The 26,656-nt window shown below is 32.4% G+C and overlaps 4 protein-coding genes across 4 annotated transcripts; 3 read left to right on the forward strand and 1 right to left on the reverse strand.

Annotated features, from left to right (window-relative positions):
• Nucleotides 1–236: 236 nt before the first annotated feature.
• Nucleotides 237–1,621, reverse strand: LOC141673156 (glutathione S-transferase T3-like). Its single transcript, XM_074479887.1, has 2 exons — nt 1,499–1,621; nt 237–1,022 (listed from the first exon to the last, which is right to left on the reverse strand). Exons 1-2 carry the CDS (start codon nt 1,619–1,621, stop codon nt 237–239), a joined length of 909 nt encoding a protein of 302 aa, XP_074335988.1.
• A 4,225-nt stretch (nt 1,622–5,846) lies between these two features.
• LOC141671488 (protein TIC 55, chloroplastic) lies at nt 5,847–9,841 on the forward strand. Its single transcript, XM_074477764.1, has 3 exons — nt 5,847–6,377; nt 8,450–8,552; nt 8,625–9,841. The coding sequence occupies exons 1-3, from the start codon at nt 5,911–5,913 to the stop codon at nt 9,744–9,746; spliced, it is 1,692 nt and encodes a 563-aa protein (XP_074333865.1). The 5' UTR covers nt 5,847–5,910; the 3' UTR covers nt 9,747–9,841.
• Nucleotides 9,842–14,563: 4,722 nt separating this feature from the next.
• Nucleotides 14,564–15,062, forward strand: LOC141672754 (flowering-promoting factor 1-like). Its single transcript, XM_074479414.1, has one exon. It carries the CDS (start codon nt 14,612–14,614, stop codon nt 14,927–14,929), a length of 318 nt encoding a protein of 105 aa, XP_074335515.1. The 5' UTR covers nt 14,564–14,611; the 3' UTR covers nt 14,930–15,062.
• Nucleotides 15,063–17,116: 2,054 nt separating this feature from the next.
• On the forward strand, nt 17,117–19,798 carry LOC141673157 (uncharacterized). The gene is made up of 4 exons (XM_074479888.1): nt 17,117–18,819; nt 18,897–18,996; nt 19,078–19,127; nt 19,342–19,798. The coding sequence occupies exons 1-4, from the start codon at nt 17,117–17,119 to the stop codon at nt 19,796–19,798; spliced, it is 2,310 nt and encodes a 769-aa protein (XP_074335989.1).
• Nucleotides 19,799–26,656: the final 6,858 nt, after the last annotated feature.

Raw genomic sequence — 26,656 nt, forward strand, 5'->3', positions numbered from 1 at the left:
CAGTGAAGCTTTCTAGTGTGGGTGTTTGATTCATGTTGATGTGAATTGAAAGAGATGATACGTCTAGTTTATATAGAAGGTAAAAATGAATATATTCTAGCTTCCAACGGCTAGTTTACAAATAAATTAAAACAAGTACTAGCTTCCAACAGCTAGTTTACAAATAAATAAAAACAAGCACTAGCTTTCAACAACTAGTTTACAAATAAATAAAAACAAGCACTAGCTTCCAACAGCTAGTTTCTTGCCATAATTTTCTCAAGTAATTTTGCATGAGCCATCCGCTGAGCATCATTCATTTTTTCAGTATCCGCCAAAATGACTTGTAAATCCATTTCAGCTTGCTTCGCCTCAAGCTCCCTTCGTCGAGTCTCAATGTCTTTTTGACGAATTTCATTCACGGTTTCCATTATAGTCATTTTCCTCAAATCATTAGCTTCGAAAGCTTCATATTCTTCAACTTCTACTGTTGTTGCCTTCCCCTTTCCCTTCCTTTTAGCTGCTTTTGTACCTTTAGGACGAATCGGTTCAAATTCATCAGATGTTGGCGTATCATTATTTCCCTCTGATGAGTAAGTTCCAGAACTTCTTAATTTAGTTCTTTTAGAACTTTCACTAGTTTTAGGAGTTCTCCACTTGGGTTGTCTACGAAGCTCACGCCAATGATTGTCAAAGTTAGACTTCTTCTTGTAATATTTTAAATGAAGTGCATTAGCTTCCTCAATTATGTTGTCCAAGTTTGAACCGCTCCCGACTCTTCGTAGAGCCTCATCATGACACGATCCAAATTTTTGAGCACCTTCATTTATTCGTTGCCACCTTTTTTTCATTGCCATAACTCCTCTCTTAATAACACCAGGATTATATTTTTCACAATATTGACGAATTCGGTCCCAAAATGCATCGGCTTTTTGATCTGTACCGACTAATGGATCGATTGACACATTCAACCATGCACTTATTAAGAGTTTATCTTCAACCCACTTCCACTGACCAATAGTTTCTCGTACCTCTTCGGTTTCCTCGCAATCATCATTTAGATCAATAATGTTTTCATGACCAAAGGCGGGGACTTGCGTTTTCGGAGAATTTTGAATATTGATAGGTGTTTGATGGGTTTCAAATTGGGGATTCGAAAAAGGAGGAAATGGAAACGGATATGGAGAATTTTGAGGATATGAAAATGAAAATTGAGAATTTTGAGAATGTGGAAATTGGTATTGAGAATTCGAATTTTGTGAATTAAGGGCTAAATTTTATGGGTTTGGAAAATAAGAATTTTGATATGGATATGGAAATTAAGGGTTTAGATTTTGAGGAGTTGAATTTTGATTTGAAAATGGGGTATTTTTTGGATTCATGTTTGCTAAGATAATTTTTTTAGAAGTAAAGAGTGTAAATAGTAGTGGCTTGGGGATTGGTATTTATAGGAGAAAAAAAGAGTTACCGTTTATATATACGTTAATATTCCAACGTTAATTTAGTAACGGCTATATACAACAGATGGGCACAGTTTTAACAAAAGGTAAATGAAAAATATATTAAAAAACTGAACTGTCCCAGCCCGGGGAAGAGGGACTGGGCTAGTTTTTTTTATTTCCCAAAATGCTGTCCGGTGCATTTATCTGATAAAAGGGTCATTTCGCGCGTTTCGAGGTGCAAAGCAGCCCCGCGCTGCACATGCTCTAAGTCTTCTGGAGTACAAGGACTATGTTTATCGTACATAATAAAGTTAAGATTAATGACTATACAAAATCAAACTAAAAAATATCCTTCAACTCATACATAGCCCGGTGTTTGCATTTATAAGATTACCTGGTTGAAGACTTGAAGTTGTTGTATGCAGGATCATCAGAACAATACTTTCTTCAATATGTGCGTTTTTCTTGCATTGTGCGTTTATTTACGTGAATATGCTTTTGCTTGTTTATGTGAATATGCCTTTAATTGCTAGCAATTTTACTCTTTTACCCGCCTCTTTACAAATTAATTACTAATAATATTGAACACAGTTTAACAGACTCGATCGGAGCCCTTTTATTTTTAAAAATTATTCTCTCTGTTTTTTTATTTGTCATTTTGATTTTCACACATTTCAGTATGTTTTCACCGGCTAGTTAGAAATATAATCTTAATTTTTCTTTTTGTAAATTAAAATATAATTTATCTACTTTTATTTACAAAATGAAAATTTTACAAACTCATTTGAACTAGTCGATCAAAATATATTGAAATGTGTGAAAAAAGTCAAAGCCATACAAAAAAAATTAGCAATGTATTTGGTTAAGATAATAACTAGGCCAAACTTGTGCATAAGTAATTATATGTCGGGTATCCAAAATGCAATTAATTATAAAATAGAATTATGAGGCGTACGGACGAAGAACAAATGCAATAGGAAAAGGTTAAAATGGGAGGAAAAATAATTGGATGAGACGCGAGGGGACAAAAAGAACATTCTGCTGTACGCCTTCGTCATAGTCCCTAAAAACGTTTTTTATTTATGTTAAACACGTTTGTCCATGTATATTTTTAATTGTAAATATTTTAAATTTTGTATTAGTATTAAATATAAAAACTTCATTATATTAAAGTACTGATAAATACGAATTCAACAAAATCACTCATGATTATATTTGATATTATGATGAAAAGTCAAAACAGGAAGAATATTCTGAGACAGAGAGAGTAGTAAAGTTATGGTCTCCTCAAAATCTTCACAGTACAACTGTAGCTCCATTCTTCTTCACTTGGTTTGTATTTTCTTTTTCCTTTGATTCTTTTATGCCTCACTATAAAGTTAAAATAGACAAAAAAAAATACATACACCTAGTTTGGTATAAATCTTTTAAATATAACAAGCTTTTATCGAACACAATTGAGTCGAGTCGAACCGAGTTGAATACGAGTTTTCTCCATCAAAACGAGCCGAGTCGGGCCGAGCTGAACAGAACCGAGTTGAAGTAAAAAAATTGGTCAAAACACCGGTTGACTATTAAAATAACAAGCCAAATACATTTAATTTTTTCCTAAAAATTTTGTCATATCACTAAAATATATAGATCTTAACATCCGTATGATTGAATCATTCATAAATATTTTTAAAAAATTGAAACATAATATGAGACTAAACACTAGTTGGAAGTACTATTCAAACCATTGGTTGATTGTTAAAATAACAAACAAAATAAATTTATTTGTTTTTGTCTTATCACTAAAATATATAAATCTTGACATCCGTACGGTTGGATCATTTATAAATACTTTTAGACTAATTGAAACATCAATATGAGACTAAACACTAGTAAGAAGTAACTATTAGGTGACTGTTAAAATAACAAATCAAAAACATTTATTTATTTCTAAAATTTTTATTATATCACTTGCATCCGTACGGTTGGATCATTCATAAATAGTTTTATAAAATCGAAACACCAATCTGAAAATAAACACTAGTTACAAGTAGTAGTCAAATCACTTGTTAATTATTAAAATATCAAGTTAAATAAATTTATTTTTATCTGAAACTTTTTCCAGATTACAAAAATATATATTTTGACATGCATACAGTTTAATAATTGAGAAAATATTTGTAAAAAATCTGATTAATATTCATAATAATCCAATATATAAAAATTATTATTTTTTAAAAAAATTTCGAGCCGAACCAACCGTGCTTGAGCCGAGCTCGAGGCGAACATGCCAAAAGCTTGGCTCAAACTCGTTTTCTTAACAAACACATTTTTCAGTTCGAGTTTGAACTCGAGTCCTTAACGACTGAGTAAAACCGAGCCCCTAACGAGTCAAGCTCGATCCTGTTATCTCTCGCTAATTATGTTTCCCAGCTCAAGCGGAGTTCAAACCACCAGGAAATATCATGAAAAGATTTGGGAATAACACTATCACTTGTTTACAATATTGGCTTTTACACGACCTTTATTTAAAAGTAAAATCAGAAGTCTATCTATGTAAAAAACAATGAGTGGATGGACATTAAAATTTCAAACCAAACATTGTCAGCTTATTTTCCATCCATTTTAAAACTCGGAAGAAAATGATAAGTAATTTAGAAGTAAAATATTTTTATCCTATTTTTAAAATGAAAATATGTTTAATTTACATTTATTTCCAAATTATGATTATTTCTAGAATTACGAATTTCGAAAATCGAAAATATTCTGTCGAGTTACTGAATTGTGATTGTTGTGTGAAATTTTAAAAATTGAAAGGTTTATCGATAATTTATTGTGAATTTGTCAAATCGTTTTTAACTGATTTATTAACGATTTTTAAAAAATCGATTGATTTGAATATCATATACTTGTTGATATAGTTTATCTAATAATTAAAATGATAATAATTATTAATTATGATACTGGAAATTAATTTTATGAAGAAAGGTCTTACTTTTAAATTCCGACAATATCATATTAAATTAAATATTTGTATTACTATTTCTATGTTAATGTTTCCGTTAAAAAATTTCCTACATTATAATTTATATTTTATGTTATAATCTCACCAAAGTTATATAAATAATTATTAAATTTAAGTGAAATATTATGAAATAATAATTAAAAAAAATCGATGATCCTCGTATAGCACGATTTTAAGCTAATTTCAAATAACTAATATTTTAACTTTGTACTTTTTCTTTTCGTAAATGTTTAATTAAATTTGGTTATATATATGTAGGGTGTCAATCCATGGAGGGCTCCTTTAGATAGATGTCAGTAGAGAATCATTGTTTAAAAAATATAAATACATATTTTATTTCATTTTTCATCATATATAGTTACAAATTTTATTTACCAAATTAAAAAAAAAAAGTTGCACAATTTTTTTATTTAAAAAATCATTAAAATTTGATGAAATAGTTTAAAATGGTTCTGTAGTAGAATCACGGTAAAATCACACTTATCCAAAATTATTCCACAGTAGAATAAAATTAAAAATCAATTATTTTTTTCAAATTTCAATTGTTAAACATTTTATTATATCTGAATATAATTATTATTCTACATTAGCAACAAATTTGATGAAATTCTATAACATAATCAAGTGTTATTTACGGTTCTCTATATAACAGGGTTCTTTCTTGAAAAAAGACCTATATATATAAAACTGCCAAAAGGGTCTGAATCCGAAAAATCGAACCAAAATTCATGAAAACGAGATTTGATCTGATATCCGAATTATACAATCTGATAATTATTCAAAAACCAATTTAAACCGATCCGAAAATTACCTGAACCGAAAATTTAACCGAAAATGATATGAAATACGAGATCTGATTATAACGTGGAACTGATAAAAATGGAATAATATACTACCGAACCGAATATGACCTGAAATAAGAAAAATTTATTCTTTAAATAATTTTATGATTACGATAACATAATTATTTAATCATATTTTTTTGTAAAATTACATTATATTATCTTAAAAATACTAAGTTTAATAAAAATATTTTTTAGGCTAACAAAAATTGAAAAATCAATAATTTATAATCGAAAAATATCCGAACCGAATTTTGTCCTATCTTAATCCGAATTTTATCCAATTTTAATATGAATTAGACTCGAAACGAATCACATCCAATCTGATCCGAAAACTCCTCAAATTTATCATAATTCGAAAACGAATTTGATCCGAAATTAATATAACCCGTGACCAAACCGATTATCCGAATTTGATTTTTCCTTTTTTTGTGACTAAACTGGTTATCCGAATCCGGTTATAAGTGGTTTTTCTTTCTTTTTTGCTCAATAAGGTATTTGTATGGATGTTACACGTAAGTATGTTAGATTGTGAGTCAATAGTCATGATATATGTGGCCTATATTGCTGCACCAACGAACAAGCAACAACCTTTAGCTTCTGCTTTCAACACTCCTCACTTTCTCCTACAATGCATTCTCAAGTCTTTACTTCAACTCAACTCTTAGCAACACACAAAGACAATCCAATGGCTCTTCATCAACCAAGTCTCTTTAACACTTCAACTCTCCACTTCACACACAAACCAAGATCATCTCTAAAGAAACCAAACCCTGCTTTATCTACACTTCAACTACACCATAACATACACCTAAAGACCAAGTTCTTGACTATTTGTGCAGTTGCAACTCAAACTGCAGGTGGGGTTTCTGTAGAAGATGATAAAAGTGATGATCATGAGGTTGTTATTGATAGAAATGAAGGGTTGGAGAAAGATTTGGTTGAGTATGATTGGACACAAGAATGGTATCCTCTGTATTTAACTAAGAACATTCCAGATGATTCTCCTTTGGGACTTACTGTGTTTGATAAACAAGTTGTGTTGTATAAAGATGGGAATGGTCAGCTTCAGTGTTATGAAGATAGATGTCCTCACAGGTATTCTTCATTTTTTTAATTCAAGTTCTTGAATTTTTGTGAGTTGATATGATTTTATTTGCTCTGTTACATTGGTGCACTGTGATTGCTTTTAAGGCATGAATTTTTGCATTTTGGTTAGTTTGAGCTTGATTTTGATGGAGATCTTTGAGAAATGACATTAAAGCTGAAAAAATAGTTTACTGGAATTTGTGACTAGTGATGATTTGCAGCTAGTGTGCAAGTTCTTGAAATTTTATGAGTTATTATGATTTTAATTGCTCTGTTACAGAGGTGCATTGTGATTGCTTAAGGCATAAAATTTTGTGTTTTGGTTGGTTACTTGCGCTTAATTTTTACGGTGATCTTTGCGAAATTATAGAAGCTTGTATATATTTAATGGAATTTGTGTCAAGCTAGGAAGCAAGGACACGGGTGGCGGAGTGCGAGTGCGTAGTGAGGGGATACGGGAATTCGACAAATATAATAATACGGGGATATGTGTGTGCGGTGACAGGGGAAAAATAAACAAAAAAATTCATATCATGTTAAACATTATAAAACCTACTTAAAAAACCAAAAATTGTATGGAAAAGTAAATCAAATTCATCGTTTATTAATCTAAAACACAAAGATACTAGTAAAAACTTTTTGTTTATGAAAAAATGAATACGATAATGAATGTTTTTGTAGTAACTAATAGACATTGATACTTAATTTTGTGAGTGTAGTTTGCTAAAATAGATTTTGACTACAATTCTTGAAGATAAAATTTCTGAATAGTATCGTGAAAGAATCCGCGTGTCCGATTCGGGGTTACGTGTGTCCGAGTATCCGACACGGGACTCGGCATGCGACCCAAGTATCCCTGTTTCCTAGGTGTCAAGTGATGATTTGCATTTAGTGTGCAAGTAGTTCTCAAGAAATTTGCAAGAATCACCATATAACCGTGTTATGACATGAAATTTTGCATTCTGATTACTTTGAGCTTGATTTTGATGGTGATCTTTGAGAAGTGATATTAAAGCTGAAAATTAAGTTTACTTGAATTTGTGTCGAGTGATGATCTGCAGTTAGGTTGCAAGTCCTTAAACTTGCAAGAATCATATGTTCAGATATAAATTTGGCATGCAATTATAATTACATATCATTACCCTTATATAACAAAAGTTTGGTGTCCTAAGGTTAGATATGGGGATATAGGCATCTGACTGTAAATTGCAGGGTAGATGAAAAGGGTGAATATTATCCAATATTTCCAGGCTGACCAGGCATATGGTATGGCTTGTACAACTGATCTCTAACTAACTTTTACTTAAGATCTGTGTACTAATTCAACAATGTATGTAATTACAAAATCCTAATTTTGGGGGGCTGAGGGGGGGGGGGGGATGTTCTCCTGATGTGTTTTATAGTATAATATATAATGGGATTTTAAAACTTGATTAACTTGCAATGAACTTGTTAAGTATAATAATTGCTTAGGAAGGCTGGTATGGTGCTTGTTACCAACATGGAGCATCATTATATGTTGCCTACAAAGTTTGAAGTTGATATTTTTTTCGAATAGGTTTCTAGATTATTCATACATTCTGTAAGGAATAGCTTGTTTACTGACAGGATTTCATCTAAGTGACTATCTAGTTAATCGCACACACTTGTGTGCTAAAGTTGGCATACTCTCTATAATCTCTCCTCCAAACATTAAACATACTATGAATCTGCTCTTGTAAACTAATTAGGCTTTAGTGATTGTAATTGTTGTGAAGCTTGCAAAATCTGTAAACGACATAAAGAACTTGCAGAGGGTAGAGAGAGAAATTATGTGGAGACGATGAACTCGCCCATTAGACCTGAATAGAAAATTATGAGCTATATAAAGAACAAATTGTATAATCCCTATCTGTATGTAAGTCACAATGCCATTAGAAAATTTGGCAGGAAACACTGTTACTTGAATAACTGAATATTTTTTGACTAGTACAAATACCAAGGAGAAACTGTAATGGTATTAACTATGTGATATGACCAACATTTTTCCTAGCATTGCCTTCTATCAACGGGACTTTAACCATTATAGGTAAATGCTTCAGGTTGGCAAAACTTTCCGAAGGTCAACTGGTTGATGGAAGACTGGAATGTCTATACCACGGTTGGCAATTTGAAGGCGAGGGTACATGTGTTAAGATACCTCAGGTATGCCTTCATATGCTAGAGATGTAAGGTTAATTCAAAATATGTAACACTAAATTGATTCTCAATTCACAGCTTCCAGCAGATGCGAAAATTCCCCGATCAGCTTGTGTGAAAACATATGAGGTAAGGGACTCCCAGGGAGTTGTTTGGGTGTGGATGTCTCGAACGATACCATCAACTCCTGAAAAAATTCCCTGGTTCGAAAACTTTGCCAGGCCAGGATTCCAAGATTTTTCAACTACTCATGAACTTCCATATGATCATTCCATCCTTCTCGAAAACCTCATGGATCCAGCCCATGTCCCTATTTCACATGATAGAACCGATTGGAGTGCAAAAAGAGAAGATGCTCAGGCTCTCAAATTCAAGGTGACTGAACGAACAGATCGAGGGTTCGCAGGCTGGTGGGGTAAGGAAAAAGAAGATACCATTTCAAACTTCCTACGCTTTGAAGCACCATGTAACCTCCAAAATAATAGAGAAATAGTTGATGAGAAAACTGGCGAGAAAAATTATTTTTCTGGGCTCTTCCTTTGCAGACCATCTGGACAGGGGAAGTCGATGCTTATTGTAAGGTTTGGAACCACAAAAAGATCTCCAGTAGCAAAACTATTTCCTGAATGGTATTTTCACCAGAATGCCAGTAAGGTCTTTGAACAAGATATGGGATTCCTTTCGTCTCAGAACGAAATACTAATGAAGGCCAAAGTCCCTACAAAGGAACTTTACATAAATTTAAAGTCATCAGATACATGGGTAGCAGAATACAGGAAATGGATGGACAAAGTAGGTCATGGCATGCCTTACCATTTTGGACATAACACTATTTCCTTGCCCAAAGAGCCTGCTGTAGTCGAGCATGCGCCTGCTGGTTTAGTAGCAAGTATTTCAGCCTCGTTACCTGCAAAGGGTGGGTTAGGATCCATGCATGCTCCGAACCTAGCCAATAGATATTTTCGACATGTTATTCATTGCAAGGAATGTAGCGGTGTTGTTAAAGCTTTCGAGACATGGAAAAAAGCCTTAGCTGCAATTGCTCTGGTTTCAACTACTTTAGCAATTTTAGCTACATCAAGGCAGTGGAAAGCTCTTCTACTGGTTTCAACAGCGTTGTGCCTGTCGGGATATTACTTTTGTACTGCTGCAATATCATTGAACACAACCAACTTCATAAGGACACACAGAAGACTGTGAGTTACTTTTTTTTTTTTTTTCCAGAAGTCATTTATTCTTATGTGTTTTATGTATAAGAATATGTACTAAAAAATGTATAAAATTTATTAGTTATACATTGATGATACTCAATACTGATGATAATCAAGAACATACATAATCAAATAGTTACTGAAGTTATAGGAAACACTCAATTCTCGCGTAAAATTTGAGCTTCCCTGTTTAGATTCCTCATGTCTTTTTCTGAAGAAACGGCTTGCATCTTTCTTCTTGAGCAAAACACGTAAGAATCTGAAATGTTCGATACAAAGGATCTATGTCACAAACTTTTCAAGTTCCATGGGACGTTATGTCTGCTTTAATGCCAGCTCTGGTAATGCTTGGCAAATTGCCTACAATAATCCATAGGAATTTCAAAGCAACTTGCTCAACTTGATGCTTTATGTGCTACACCGAGAATCTAAAGGGTTTAATGTTTTTAAGTTTTTTTTGTTAATCCGGTGTCCGGGCCAGCTTTTGCTCACCACGGTGGGTACGAGCAGTCCTCCGGAATGTTTTTAAGTTCGTACTCGCTCACCTAAAACTAGAAAAACTCAATCTCGTCGGCAGAGCCTATCGTTCTTGATTGAAATGTTGAAGGGTATCAAAAATTGTGGGGAAGAACATTTAAAAGAAGGGTGATTTGAATTGTTTACATCACTTTACTTTATCTCCACCTATAGTTTTGAGAAAGAAAGATAAATTTGATATACAAGTTGACGGGGACTTGGTCTGCCAGAAGAGACCTTATTCCAATTCCAAGGTCTTATTCAAGAGCTTAAAGACAAATAAAAGATGCAATAAAAAAATATATTGAATTGTACAAATTAGATTTGCAATTTTATGAGATTTGATTGAAATAACAAAGGTGAGTTCCTAATGAGGAGAGATACAAGTAGCTAGCCCGGTAAAATGGGTCTAGATTCCAAGAACCGAATTGAAAGTCATGAAATCGAGATTCGATCTGAGATTCGAATAATACAATCCGATAATTTTGCCCGATCTTAAATCGAATTTCATCCGATTCTTATCCGAATTAGATCCGAACCGAATCACATCCAATCTGACCCAGATTATCTCTAAATATATTATAATCCGAAAATATATCCGATCCGAAACGAAACAAAACCAGTTATCCGAATTCCCAAATCTATAAGTAACAAAGTAACATGGCTCATATTCGAATTCAATTTAATACCCGTTAACTGGGTTATGAATTCGAAATTAGAACCACCATTTATTTAAGAGTTGTAAATTCGAAGCTAAAACTTGTAAATTAGAATATTATGTGTTAAAAATCACAAACTATACAATGTCTGTTCTAATCTCCGTACTCTCGATTCTCATTCTTGTCATGACATTTGATAACAGCTATTTCAGTTCCTATCCCAACTGTAAACGAGTTAGCAATTTTAAGGGGGCGTTTAGACCGTTAGTTGGAATCAGATACGGGAATGGAAATAAAAGCTATGAGAATTAAGGTTAATGGGAAATGAAATGACGTGATATCCCAAGAAATAAGTGGGAAATAATATACCCATTTAACGGAAATGAAGTTCTCATTTCTAATCATCAATTTGTTAATCCAAACACTAATACAATGGATTAAGATTTCGGCTCTGTTTGAGATTGCTGTTAAAAATTGCCGTACTGTTAGAAAAAGTGCTGTTGAAAAAAGCGTTGTTATAAAAATCAGATAACTGTTTGGTAATTTTTTGGATACGTATATGTTTTGGTGTAAAAAATTAAAAAATAATGATGCTTTTGGTAAGGTTTGATGGTGAAATCAGCATCTGCTTTCCGCAACAGCTGAAAAGCAGCTTTTTCTAAAAGAATGAGAGGACTTACTTTCTCTAACAGCAGCTTTTAGGCCAAAAGCGCTTTTCCGAAAAACAGCTTTTAAATTTTACCAAATAGTTTTTAAACTGTTTTTCAGCGAAAAACTGTTGTTGTTGTCTGCAACAGCAATACCAAACACAGCCTTCGATTTCTGTTAACCGGACTCATTAATCATGAATCAAACACCCCCTAAAACTGAATATGCGCGAAATAATTATTGTCCATTTTCCAAATTTGTACAACGAATTGATGTGTTAATGTAAGGGTTAAATATCAAAGTAGTCACTGAAGTGAAGACCATATATCACTTCTTTCACTAATCTTAACGGGGTATCATTTTGATCACTAAAGTCATATAAATATCAAATAGATAACTCTAAAAATGCGATTATAAAGTAAATATTATCATATGTTATGTTCTACACATTTTTCTTCAACACTACTATAACCAAATGAAATGTTGTGAACTCTAGTATTTTAGATAATATATCTAGATTTTAAAAAAATTATTTACTATTTATTTTAAATTTTCTAGTTATTTTATCTTACTTAATTAAAAATAAATAGTAAATAAAAGTTTTAAAATCTAGATATATTATCTAAAATACTAGAGTTCATAACTTTTCATTTGATTATAGTAGCGTTGAAGAAAAATGTGTAGAACTTAACAAAAGATAATATTTACTTTTTCGTCACATTTTTGGAGTTATCTATTTGATAATTATACGACATTAGTGATTAAAGTGATACCCCGTTAAGATCAGTGAAAGAATTGATATATATTTCATTTTAGTGACCAATTTGATATTTAACCCGTTAATGTAACGTTAATACAGGACCCATGAACTGTGCATCAAAAAAGTTGTGAAGGCTGTTTGGTGACAAGTGACAAGGCGGAGATGAATATGCTTCATTTTGTTTTTATATTATTATTATTATCCCACTTCACGTGAAGCTCCATCTGCCTTTTAACTTTGCGGCGTCCTCTAGCTTTTAGGTCATGGACCTCTTTAGGGTCACAATCTTTGCTTCCACTTGTCCGCAGAGGCTAAAATTATTATCCACATTTCATGCCCCTTCACCTGCATTCATTATAACACAAACGTAATTGATCATCAAATTTGATTGGAAATTAAAATTATTCAATTATAAATGATATTATAAATGATCGGTTTAATTCTGATGGTAAATGTAATTACACTTGCTTTCACTTCTTTACTTTAATTTTAAGGAATTTCAAGTCTAAAATTAAACTAGTTGGATCCTTTTAACAAGATCATTTTTTACTCTAAGCCCCTTACAATAGAATCTTAATTGTCAAATTTTTTATTAGTTTTCTACTCATAAATAATATAATGAACCCTCTAAAACACACAAAAATTCCACAACTGAAATGAGCTAACTCATATAAATCAGTGCAATTGGCATATATATATATATATAGGAAAGATCCAAAATAATATCTTTAATAACTATTTCATTACTCTTTTCGTATTTTTTTAGTTGTGATATTTAATATTTGACCAATTAAATTGATTAAAGTTTGATTGAAATATATTAAAATTTTATAATTAAATAAAATGAAAAAAATTGTTTCATTGGAAAGCATATTTAATTTAATTTAATATATAATTTTTAGTTTTTTTCTTAATATAAGAGTAATTTTTCATTTTTGATAAATATTAATTAAGTTAACCGATAAAAATAGAAATGCCACAATTAAAAAAAATGGGAATCAGTTTCGAACATTGGTTAAAGTTCGAAGTATTTGAGCCGCAATGGTCCCCTGAGACATAGTAGCTCCATGTGATATGTGGGCACAACTATCTCTCATCTGCTAAATTAGTTTGAATGGCTTGATATATTTTTGTGGCAAAACTATTTTTGACCAACTAAAATTAGGTTCCTCCATAATGAGTGTCAGGTTCTGTGAACCCACAAGATTCTTACAAAATATCTACTATGATTGATTGACACTCTAGAAATCTAGACTGCAGAAAATTTAAGATGTGTGGTACTCTCTCCGTCCCAAAATATTACTGTATTTTCGTTTTGACTTTTTGTACTGTTCATTTGTAAGTGATTTACTATTAATTTACGTTTAATATATAATATCAAATATAGACATGAGTGATTTTGTTAAATTCGAATTTATGAGTATTTTAATACAATAAAATTTTTATATTTAATACTAATACGAATTAAAGATATTAACAATCAAAAGTGTACATTGACAAATGTATTCAACACAGATAGAAAATGTTTTTAGGGACCGAGGGAGTAATAATTAAAATAAAAGGGAAAGTAAACTTGTCATATATTTTTTTTATTAACCTTTTCCCAGTACGTAGGCAGAATTTGTTTAAGTATAAGTACTTTTCTTCTTTTGAGTAAGCTGCAGGTTTTATATGCTTATATTGAGTACATGTTATAATAAATTAGGGGATCACGATAATCGAACCGCATTCAAGAACAACCTAAGATTAACTATCATCAAACTCAAATTTTAAATACTCGATCCGTCTCAATTTATCTGTCATGTTTGATTTTTTATGGTCAAATTGACTAAACATTGATCGTAAATTAAAAATCAATCTTATATTATTTTAAAAAACTTAAAAATACTTATAAAAATAGATTACGTGTACTTTCTAATGATATATTTTTTATAAATAAAAAATCAAACAGGACTGATAAATTGAATCGGAGAGACTATTTATTTTCTATCGGAATGAAAGGTTTAGGCTCCATCAGCCATTGATTGACATGTACTATGCCATAAAGCAAAAGCCCTAGCTAAATTATTAACAATAGAATCAATTGTGCTCTAAATATGCTACACATGTAGGTCCCACAATATCCATATTCTCCACCAAAGCCCAACATGCCTTATCATTAGATACTCCTCCTCTATAAATAGCTCCTCTTTCCCTTTCCTCTTCATTAACAACTAACTAACCCTTCTCTGCACTTCTACATTCATACTTATTTTTTTGTCAAATTTCGAAATGTCTGGAGTTTGGGTATTCAAGAATGGAATCATGCGCCTCAATGAAGGCGCAACAGTGGATCAACAATCGAGCCGAAAGAAGGTGTTGGTGCACTTACCAACTGGACAAGTGGTCTCATCCTACAGCTCTCTGCGACAAATGCTGATGGAGCTTGGATGGGAGATATACTATGGCGATATCGAGCTCTTGCAGTTTCATAAAACCTCATCGATTGATCTCATTTCGCTTCCTAAGGATTTTCACAAGTTCAACTCCGTCTACATGTATGACATTGTTATTAAGAATCCTAATGTCTTCCTCGTCAGAGATTGCTAATCTCCGGGGTTATTGCATTTGTTTGACATTTGTGTTACTGCTATCTGCTGGCTCTCTTAGTTATCTTATTTCTGCTGCTTTGATCAGCTGCGTATAATTTACTTAATAATGTTATGGAAATACTATTTTGTTTAATTTGTACCTACTAAAAATTTATGTCTCAAGTAAGTTTTTGTGCTGATTTATCATAAAATCTATTACTATAAATATCATGATAACGACCCGTTTTTCTGAAAAAAGAGTCTGTAGAGCAAATTGAATACTATAAATTGAATATATTTTTGAATTTATTCTGAACTTGTACTTGTTTAAATTTGAGCACTTGGTTGGCTTTGACATTAGTTGGCGTCCATAAGCTTATAAGTTTGTTTATGTAGCTGGTTTGAAGAGTTGGCTGAGAATCACATTATATATATAGTTGATTTATAACGTACTTAATCTATTTAGTTAATTAGTTAATTTATAATTAAGATGTGTTTTCTTTTAGCAAAAACGTGTTACAATAATGATATTAAAAAATAGAAAAAGATGAAAAGTCGAACACTACAAGAAAACAGGGTAAAACCGACCGGACATAACCGACCGACGTCGATTTGGTCACCTTAAAACCGACCGACATCAGTGGTCGGTTATATGCCAACTAAACGACACCGTATCGATGACGTGACACACATAAACCCGACCATCAGCTGGTGGTCGGTTTTATAGAAAAAAACGACACAGTTTTACTGATGTGTCACTTTTAAAACCGACCGACTACAAGTGGTAAGTTATATACACAAATTCTGCAGGTTAAAACCGACCATATATGGTGGTCGGTTTTGTAGAATAATAAAAAATTAATTTAAAGTACAAAAAAGGTACACGTTATAGGGAAAACGGTGTCGTTTTATTTTTCTGACTAAAACCGACCGCTCTGACGGTCGGTTTTAACCTATTTTTTTTAATTTTTTTGTTATATCCCTCATTTATTGATTTCGGCCAAAAAATTAAAAAAACAGAGGATTGAAGTGGAGGAGTTTCAAAATTGTAAGTTATTTCCATATTTTGTAATAATGTGTGTGTGTTTATGTTGGTGGTGTATGTATTAAATGTTGTTGTATGTATTTAATGTTTTTATTTTTTTATATAATGTTTGTTGTGAGAATTGAAGTTTGGTAGTAGATAATTTGTAAGTTAGTTTCATTTATTGTAATTATAGTGTGTGTGTTTGTGTGTTTTATGAAATATGTTTATTTCATTTATTAATGTTTATTGTAGATAATTTGTTGTATGAGATTAATGATAAATTATTTATTAAATATGTTTTTTTAATTTTAAAAAATATTATTGTAGATGGGAACCATTGATCGAAGTTGGATTGGTAATTAATTGCAAAGAGATAAAATTTCATTGACCCCGGAATATAGAATTGGTGTAGAATTTTTTTTAAAATTTGCTAGCGAAAATGGAATGGAAGATGGTACAATGAAGTGTCCATGTAAATGTTGTAAAAAATTGAATTGGTTAAAGATTGATGATGTTAGATTTCATTTGCTCGCTAAAGGGATGCTTGAGGGTGAAAAAATAGGAAGAAAACGTAGTCGAACATCACATCACCGTTATTGTGTTCGGGAACCTTCGAGATTAGAAGAACCGGTAGATTTGAATGCGATGTTACATGATTTAGCCGGTGAAAATTATCAATTTTATGAAACTACGGATACGGGAACTATGAATGTAGAAGAAGCTCCAAATGATAGTGCTAAAAAATTGTACGAGGTTATTGTTGAAAATGGAGCACCTATTTATCCCGACAATACAAAGTACACAAGATTAAGTTTTACCACCAAATTATTGGAATTCAAAAATAACTCGCATTGTAGTAATAAAGCTTTTGATAGTTTGCTTAAACTTCTTACGGATGTGTTACCAAAAAAACATACATTACCCGAAAGTTATTATGCAATGAAAAAAATTATGAAGGATTTGAGGGTTGAATATGAAAATATTGATTTATGTGAGAATGATTGTATGTTATTTTATGGAGATGACAAGGATAAAGTTGTGTGTGATATATGTGGTGAAGATCGTTATCAGGATGTTTCTAGGAAAAATGGTAAAAAAATAGCAAAAAAAATCTTAAGACACTTTCCTTTGATCCCTCGATTATAACTCTTATATATGTCGGGACATACATCCGATCACATGAGATGGTACATAAAAAAAGATGTGAAAGATGGAGAAATAAGTCATCCCGCAGATGGAGAAGAGTGGAAATATTTTGACCGTCGGTATCCTTCATTTGCTCAAGAAATTCGTAACATAAGGCTCGGTCTTGCGACCGATGATTTCAACCCTTTTGGCCCTACCGGGAAAAAAACATATAGTGTGTGGCCCGTGGTGATAGTTGTCTACAATCTTCCACCATCGATATGTATGAAAAAGCCTTATATGTTCATGACCGATATAGTTCCGGGTCCAAATAATATTGAAAAAGATATTAACGTTTGTCTAAGGCCTCTCATCGATGAATTGAAGATATTGTGGAATACCGGGGTGAAGACATACGACCAATCTTTGAAACAAAATTTTACAATGAGAGCGGCTATTATGTGGACAATTAGTGACTATCCCGCTATGAGTATGATAAGTGGGTGGTCGGGCAAAGGAAGGATGGGATGTCAAGTGTGTCTTGGAAGAGTGCAAGGGTTTCAATTAAAATATTGTGGAAAATGTAGTTTCTATGGCACGAACCGAATATTCCTTGAATCAAATGATCCACTCCGTCAAAAAAATAATTTGTTTGATAACAAAGAAAGAAGATTGTTTCGTGGTCGTTTCTCCGGTGAGGGTGTTAAGGAATTGCTTGATGGTTTAGTTTTTCCACCACCCGGAAAGACTAATTCGAAGGCAAGGAGTGTCGGATACGGGGAAGAGCATCATTGGACTCATGTCCCAATCTTTTACGAACTCCCTTATTGGTCATCACATAGCTTACGATATTCAATTGACATCATGCATACGGAAAAAAATGTTTTTAAAAACATTTTTTTTACTATTGTCAATGCGGCAAAGTCAAAAGATCATAAAAAAGCAAGAGCGGATTGCAAGCATTTTGGGGTGTTACCACATTTGTGGATCGATGAGAAAGGTAAGTCACCTAAAACACCTTATTCCCTTACTAGAAAACAACGTAAACTTTTGTGTGAATGGATTAGTTCACTAAAACTTCCGGATGGTTATTCCTCAAATATATCACGTTGTTGCAATGTTGAGGAATGTACATTTTATGGATTCAAATCGCACGATTGTCACATTTTTCTTCAAAAATTATTGCCTCTCGCAATTCGTGAACTTCTACCGGCGCCTATTGCCGATGCAATCACGACAATTTCTAACTTTTTCCAAGATTTATGTTCATCCGTGGTTACAAAAACCGACTTGGAAATAATGGAAAAATCGGTTATCAAAGCATTGTGTTTGTTAGAAACGATTTTTCCTCAAAGTTGGTTTGATTCGATGGAACACTTGTTTGTACATTTAGCCGAAGAAATTAGACTTGCTGGACCTGCTTATTGGCATTGGATGTATTCGATTGAACGTTTGTTGGGAAAATTAAAACAAAAAGTCGGTAATAAAGCAAGGGTTGAGGGGTCAATTGCCGAACGATATATGGAGGAGGAGATTCTTAATATTTGTTCTTTTTATTTTACCTCTGACACAATCCATAATAAGGTACGTCGTAACGAGGTTTTGTTTGATGTGCAAAATTCCGAGAATTTAGAAGTGTTCAAATATCCAATTCAATCTCTTGGAAAGGAAGGAACTCGATACATGAGTGATGATGAACGAGAGTTAGCGGAAGAATATGTTCTTTTAAACTCTCCTGAAGTTCAACCTTATCTAAGGTACCAAATCTTACTTTAAAAAATATGCATAATAAATTTTGTTAATGACACATGCATGATCTTACTTTATATTTTAGGAAGTACCAAGATCGTGTTATACGACAACGCCCGGAAACAACACCTCAAGATTTAGACCGTATTGTCAAAAGTCGATTTAAAACTTGGTTTAAACAAAAGGTATTTATCTATTTTTAATTTGCATGATTTTTATTAAAATTCTTATAATTACAATGTCTCATCGATTTGAATTATTTTTAGGTTGATAAAGATGAGGTGGAAGGACCTCGTTTTAGGGACTTACTTGAAGGGCCGGTATTAAAAGTTATGACTTTTGAGACTTGTCATTTGTCAAGTTAATGGATATAAATTTTCAACAAAATCTGCATCCGGTTCTGGTATTGTTGTTAAAGGAAATTTGCACGGAAATAATCTTGATTATTATGGTCAACTACAAGAAATTATTAGACTTATTTATCAAGGATGCAATCATGTATATTTGTTCAAATGTATATGGTTTGATAGTGTTGGTAATGGTGTGAGGATTGATAAGAATCGTGTGATTACAATCGATATGACTTCAAGATTGAAGTCAAATGAGATTTTTATTTTAGCTAGTCAAGCCTCACAAGTATATTATGCTCCTAGTGTATTGGATCCAAAAGCAAAAATATATATGGTGGTCAAATCTAAAAGTCGCCCAATTGATGAATCTATCGTTGCGCAAAATGATATAGAGGACGCTTTTCAGGAAGATAGATCTAATGCATCGAACTTGTTTTCGCTCTTTGTCGATTTTGCACAATATGGAAAAATACCGTTTATTCGGCGTGAAGAAGAAGAAGAAGAAGATGAAGAAGACGAAGAAGATGATTTGAAGGATGACGAAGATGAAAATGAAGGAGAAGAAGAAATAAGTGAAGGTGACAATGAGGATGATGATGACGACGAAGATGATGATGGTTTTGACGATTTTGAATAATGTCATTTGTATTTTAAACATGATTTTTAGTAAATTTTGTAATAATTAGGATACTTTATTTATAAGTTATAGTAAATTTTTAACGGGTTTGTGAATTTTTGGTTTTAATGCTAAGTTTTTTTATGCGTTTACTACCGGTTAGGGCCAAAAAAATCATAATATTTGACCGTAATATTTCCCAGAAAACCGACCGTCTCCTTGACTAAAACCGACCACCTTCTTGATAAAACTGACCGTCTCCTTAAAGGGGTGGTCGGTTTTAAGGTGGTCAGTTATAATAATTAAATTGGCCTCTGAAATAAAACCGACCACTTTGCACATTTGACCTCGGTCGGTTTTAGCAGTCTTGGTCAAAGTACATTTTTAATACTTATTTTCAACGATCAAACCGTACGGAGGTTAATTTCATGTCAAAATATGCTTATGCACAAAAAATTAGCACTTTTGAACGAGTACCATTACGTTTTTATAAGTAAATTAATAAATTTAATTAAAAATTAAAAAAAAATGAATTCAATCTGACAAGTATAATTTTAAAAGGTATATTTAACGATTCAACCGCACGGATGTTAAATTCATGTCAAAATATGCTTATGCACAAAAAAATTGCACATTTTAACGAGTACCATTACGTTTTTATAAGTAAATTAGCAAATTTAATTAAAAAAAATAAAAAATATAAAATACACATGATCGAATCGTATGGATGGACTAACGTGGTGAAAACGAACAAATTTACCAAAAATTAGGCTATTTTAAAAATAGTATAATCAAAATCATATGGAATATAATTATTTCAGTAAATATGTCGGCATTCTGTACACATAATAAGTTGAACATACCATTCGATACTATAAGTATAATTTTAAAATTTATTTTTAACGATCGAACCGTACGGATGTTAACTTCATGTAAAAATATATTAATGCACAAAAAATTAGCACATTTGAACGATCACAAATACATTTTTATAAAAAATTAGCAAATTTGATTAAAAAAGTGAAATAATTAAAAAAATATATAAATTATAAAATACACATGATCGAACCGTACGGATGAACCGACGCGGTAAAAACGAGCAAATGTACCAAAAATTAAGCTATTTAAATAATAATAATCATGTTTTTATAAGATTTTTTTAAATTTAGGGGTTTGTAACCCCTAAACCCTAAACCCTAAACCCTAAAATTAAAAAAAATTAAAAAATTAAATACTATAAAACCGACCACTTTGGGTCATAACCGACCACCTAAAAAAATGCGGGTTTTTTTTGTGAAAAATTAAAAAACCCCGCCTAGAGCAAAACAACACCGTTTTGCATGCTACACAGGGTTCAAGGTTAAAACCGACCTGGTGGTCGGTTTTAAGTGCCAGACGGTCGGTTTTAAGTCTGTTATAAATAAAAAGAACGGTTCACTTTTCTTTTCTCTATTTCCTTCTCTATCTCTCTATTTTCTCTCTATCTCTCTCTTACACTCAAAACTTCACTAAAATACTTCGATTCAATGGCGTATTCACGAAGGAGCCCCAAATCATCTCGTATTGCCTCCGGTTTCGCTCTCGATGTAAGATTTTCTTACAATTAAGATATTTTTTTACTCAATTGCATATATGTATGTATGTGTATGTATTTTTTGTGTTTATATATATGATTCGAAGTTAATTATATATTTTTTGTGTTTGTTAAAGTATTATTCTCACATAAATTGATGTGTTTCACTTCAAATCAAACTTCATTGATTTTTCAGTTTTTATGTAAAGTTTTGCATGTTAAACATTCGTCGGTTATGTCAATTTGTTTGATATAGGTTAAAGTCATAATTTTTGGGTGTTTCGTTGGTTTGTTTACTCTTTTTAGAAGTATAAATATATTTTTAGGGTTATTTTTTAACACATAAAAGTACTCGAAATGGATAATTCTCAATTAAATTGAAGTTCATATGATTTTTCAGTTTTCATGTAAAATTTTGCATGTAAAAGATTCGTCGGTTTTGTCAATTTGTTGAATATATGTTTAAGTATAAATTTTAGGGTTTTATCGGTTTGTTTACGTTTAGGTAGAAGTATAAATGTATTTTTAGGGTTAATTTGTAGGGGTTTGCTCTTGTAAACATGATCCGTACTCGAAAATGGATAAATATTGCACTTTATATGTGAGTTTGGAACTTTAATTTATTGTATATATAGGTTAAGTTGATTTAATTGTTTAATTTGCGTAATTAAATAATACTCTAATTAGTTGTGTTTATTTTTACCGTTAATTTGTGAAATGGATACGTTTATATGCATTTTATATGCATTTTATGTGATTTTAAATGCTTTTTTATGTAATGTGATTTACTAATGCAAGTCGTTTCATCGATTTGTTTGTTTTCATATTGGCTAATATATTTTTATTATTTATTTTAGGATCTTTTTGCTTGGATGTTGATATTGGTTATGATAAGTCTTGTGGTGTTGGCAATGGCGAAAAAAGGGAAGGGGAAAGACAAGGAGCCAGAAAAAGATTAGGGGAAGGCAAAGGCCAAGGGAAATGCCAAAGTCGCGAGTAAGAAGGGCAAGGGCAAGGGTGCAAAGGGAAAAAGAGGGAATTTGCATTTGTAGGATGAGCCGACGGATTCGGATTCGGACCCGAATGATCCGACTCGGCATATGACAAATGCGGAGGAGCGAGAATGGCGAGGAAGGCGACCTCAATCATATTCGAGTGGTATATATGGAGAGAAACCGCCATTGAAGCCATATCGCATTGATATCTCCAATGGACAGTAAGTTAAAAAGTTTTTAAATTGCATTATTCCTATATGTTTATATTTTTGGTGCTGTTCAATATTGTTATGTGAATTGTTAATATTTATTATTTTCTTTTATTTAAATACAGTATTGAAGATGATACGGCTAAGAAAACGCTTTTGGCTATGATTCGGGAGAAGTGGCCTCTTGGGCGTTACACTTATACCGATATCGAAGAACGTCACCCGGGTTGGTTGAATGCATGAGTCGAGGAGTTTCAGGTAAGTTATTTTTTTTTGTAATTGTCATTTATTTCATGATTTTATGATGCATTTATCCTCGTTTTTTTTTTTGAAATATTATAGGCATCTTAAGGGGCAAAGCCGTTCAAAGGCCCGAAAAATTGTGGAAGATCACATTAAAGTGACGATAAAAAGGATTTTGAACGAGCTTAAGAAGAGGGTGGAGCGAAAAGCAAGGGAGGAGGACGTGAGCAAGTTGTCTTTGAAGCCGCCTTATTGATCCATTCCTTTTTGGAAGGACCTTTTGGAGTATTGGGAGAACAATGAAGGACACTTGTACCGGTCATCGGTTGGATCCACCAACCGACAACAAGTTGAAAGATTGCATAGTGCTGGTGCAAGGTCATTCAATAAAGTTCGGGAGGTAATATTATTATATTCCATCACACACACATACATACACGTTCACCATATTTAATATAATCAACTAATTATTAGGACATGCTAATATAAGTTCTTTAATATTTTGAAAGGTAATGACGAACAAGAACAAGAAAAAGCCGACGAGACTCGAGGTGTGGGATAAATATCATAGGAAAGTTGGATCCGATCCGGAAAATCCCGTCTACACTACACCGACCGCCATGCGTATTGCGGTAATTTTTATGTACTTTTATGACCATTTTATGTGATTTTAAATGCATCTTTAATAAGTGAATTTATATGTATTTTCATGTGATTTTAAATGCATTTTTATGTTTTTTATATGCATTTTTATGTGATTTTAAATGCATATTTAATAAGTGAATTTATATGTATTTTCATGTGATTTTATATGCATTTTTATGTGATTTTAAATGCATCTTTAATATGTGATTTTATATGTATTTAATGTGATTTTAAATGCATTTTTATGTGATTTTATATGCATTTTTATTTGATTTTAAATGCACCTTTAGTATGTGATTTTATATGTATTTTAATGTGATTTTAAATGCATTTTAATGTGATTTTATATGCATATTTTATATGTGATTTTATATGTATTTTAATGTGATTTTAAATACATTTTTATATGATTTTATATGCATTTTTATGTGATTTTAAATGAGGGTTAATATGTGATTTTATATGTATTTATGTGATTTTAAATACATTTTTATATGTGATTTTATATGCATTTTTATGTGATTTTAAATGCATCCTTAATATGTGATTTTATATGTATTTATGTGATTTTAAATGCATTTTTATATGTGATTTTATTTGATTTTAAGTGCATCGTTAATTGTTTTAAATGAACTTGCAGGAACGATATGCCGCCATTCTCGAGCGCATGCCCGTGGAGGTTACACAAACGGGTGATCGGGATGAGCCGTGGTATTGGTGGATGGAAGCGTTGGAGGTCCCCCAAGGTACAAAGCCGAAAAAGAATTATGTGGTGGGGTTCCCCAATGCTCGGGCCACCGATCTCTTGCCTACACTTACTACCCGGTACCGAGATTCCACACGGAATGAAGCCGGCTCATCCTCATCCGCTCCGAGACAACGTGAAGCCATCCCCGACAATGTATATCTTGCCATCGTGAGGAATGTGCTTACAGAGATCCGTGCTAATCCAAATCGGTTTGTTCGCCAACTTTCCGATGCGGAAATAGCTACATTCGCACGTACCGCCCTCGAGGCCTCGGATCCATCCTCCGATCCTAGCCAAAGGTTGTAATGGAATAACCTTATCGGTGGCGAGATCATGCATATCGTGGGCTCCTTGATTGAAGATATCGTCCAAAAGACGGAAGCTCGTGTTGCAGAAGTATAATTTTTGACCTTCTTGTTTATTTATTATTTTCATTCACATGTAAATTTTGTTTCTTCTTTTTAACTAGTTTAATTAAACTTATGTATCTAGGAAAACAATCGGCGTGCTATGGAAGTCGATAAGGATTACACGTCCGAGGATGAGACCTCCGATGATGAGGACTTTGATGATGGCGGCGGTGATGGCGGCAGTGATGACGGCGGTGATGGCGGCGGTGATGGCGGTGGATCGTCCGATGTTGATTTATCGGATTAGTTTATATTGATCGGTTTTAAGACTATTGTAATTTGATGGTTATGAGATATAATATAATACATTGTGATGGTTTGATACTTTGTTGGTTTAATCCTCCGGTTATCGGACTTTGTAAATGTTTGCGTTGGAGTTAATTACTATGGTTTAATTATGAAATATACTAGTTTTTGCGAATGATTTTGAATATTATAGTTTAATGATTATCATTGTTGTTTGTTTTGGTTGTGATTGGATTGGATTTGTGTATTGATTTGGTTCGGTATCCAGGGGCTGCAGAAAAACCTGCAATTTTTTTTAAAATCAGACCTTAAAACCGACCGACAATAGGCATAACCGACCACTTTTGACCATTACAAAACCCAGAAAACCGACCGTCAGGTGACATAACCGACCACCTTCTTCATAAAACCGACCGTCTTCTTTAGAGGGTGGTCGATTTTAAGACGGTCGGTTATGACATTTAAGTTAGCTTCTGAAATAAAACCGACCGATGTGCACACTTTGACTACGGTCGGTTATGAGTTCTAGTCAATATTTTTAAAATAGACATAACCGACCACCTGCGGTCGGTTATGACTCAGTGACGTGGCGACATGTTGGCACACGTGTTACCACGTGTACACAGTGACCCCATATTTTAGTAAAATGCCCAGGCACTTAACCGACCACTTTGTTGGTCGGTTATGAGTGTTAAACCCGACCAAAAGTCATAACCGACCAGGCTAAAACCGATCACGTCCTGTGGTCGGTTATGACCATTTTAACCGACCGTTTTGCCTCTTAAACGACCATTTTTAACAGTCGGTTTTGTCCTGTTTCCTTGTAGTGTTTATTGTGTAATTAAAATTTATTATAAATTAAAATATACAATTAATCTTAGTTGTGAATTGATATATATATATATATATATATATGCTTAACGACAGGGGCGGACCCGAGTATTTTAAACTTACTGGGGCTGGGGCAAAATATATTTTTTTGCGAATCCTATATATGTAAAAGTAAAATCACAGAGTTCAAAAAAAATAAGTAATAAAGTACTAATTTTTGGTTGAAAATAAAATAAAATTTACTCGGAATAAAAATAAATATTTGACCTAATACTCATTTAGTGTATTAAAATTATAAGATACACATATTTAATTTAATGATATATTAGTACTCACATTCAATCAATTGCCTTATATTTAATTATAAATAAAAAGAAAACTAAATAACTTGAAAAAAAGGAACAAAATAAATCTATCAACTCAACTGATCAAATAAATAAATAAATAACATCGTTAAAGAACAAAAGTCGATTCAAGGATGATTGATGAACAATATGATAACTGATAAAATAACCTCTTTTTTATTTGCAGTAGTGTAGCCTCGTGTGCTTGTCTTTTTTTCTACTTTGTTTGTAACATTAAATATGGTAATGGACTGTCTTATTTTTAAGATAATGGCCCATTTAGTTTTTAAATTATTATGTAATAGCTAAATATCTACGCGGTTATATAAACGGGGTTTCTCAAATATTTAAGTGGACTAATTTGTAGCAGGCTGGAATTATATATATATATATATATATAATTTTAATGGGCCACTAAAATTTCACAGGGGCCGAAGCCCACCCTAGCCATGGGCTAGGTCCGCCCCTGCTTAATGATTAACGCTTACGGTTGACGGCGGATTCATATATGGTATGGCTTAACGGGAACACATGTACTTACGAAAATGAAAATTAGTGATTTTTCATTAATATTTGAAGATGTAAATATATATATCTTATAAATTTTTCCACTAAAAAGATTAAGTGCCCTTATA

The sequence above is a fragment of the Apium graveolens genome, chromosome 7 (genome assembly GCF_009905375.1).
Source record: "Apium graveolens cultivar Ventura chromosome 7, ASM990537v1, whole genome shotgun sequence".
NCBI lineage: Eukaryota > Viridiplantae > Streptophyta > Magnoliopsida > Apiales > Apiaceae > Apium > Apium graveolens.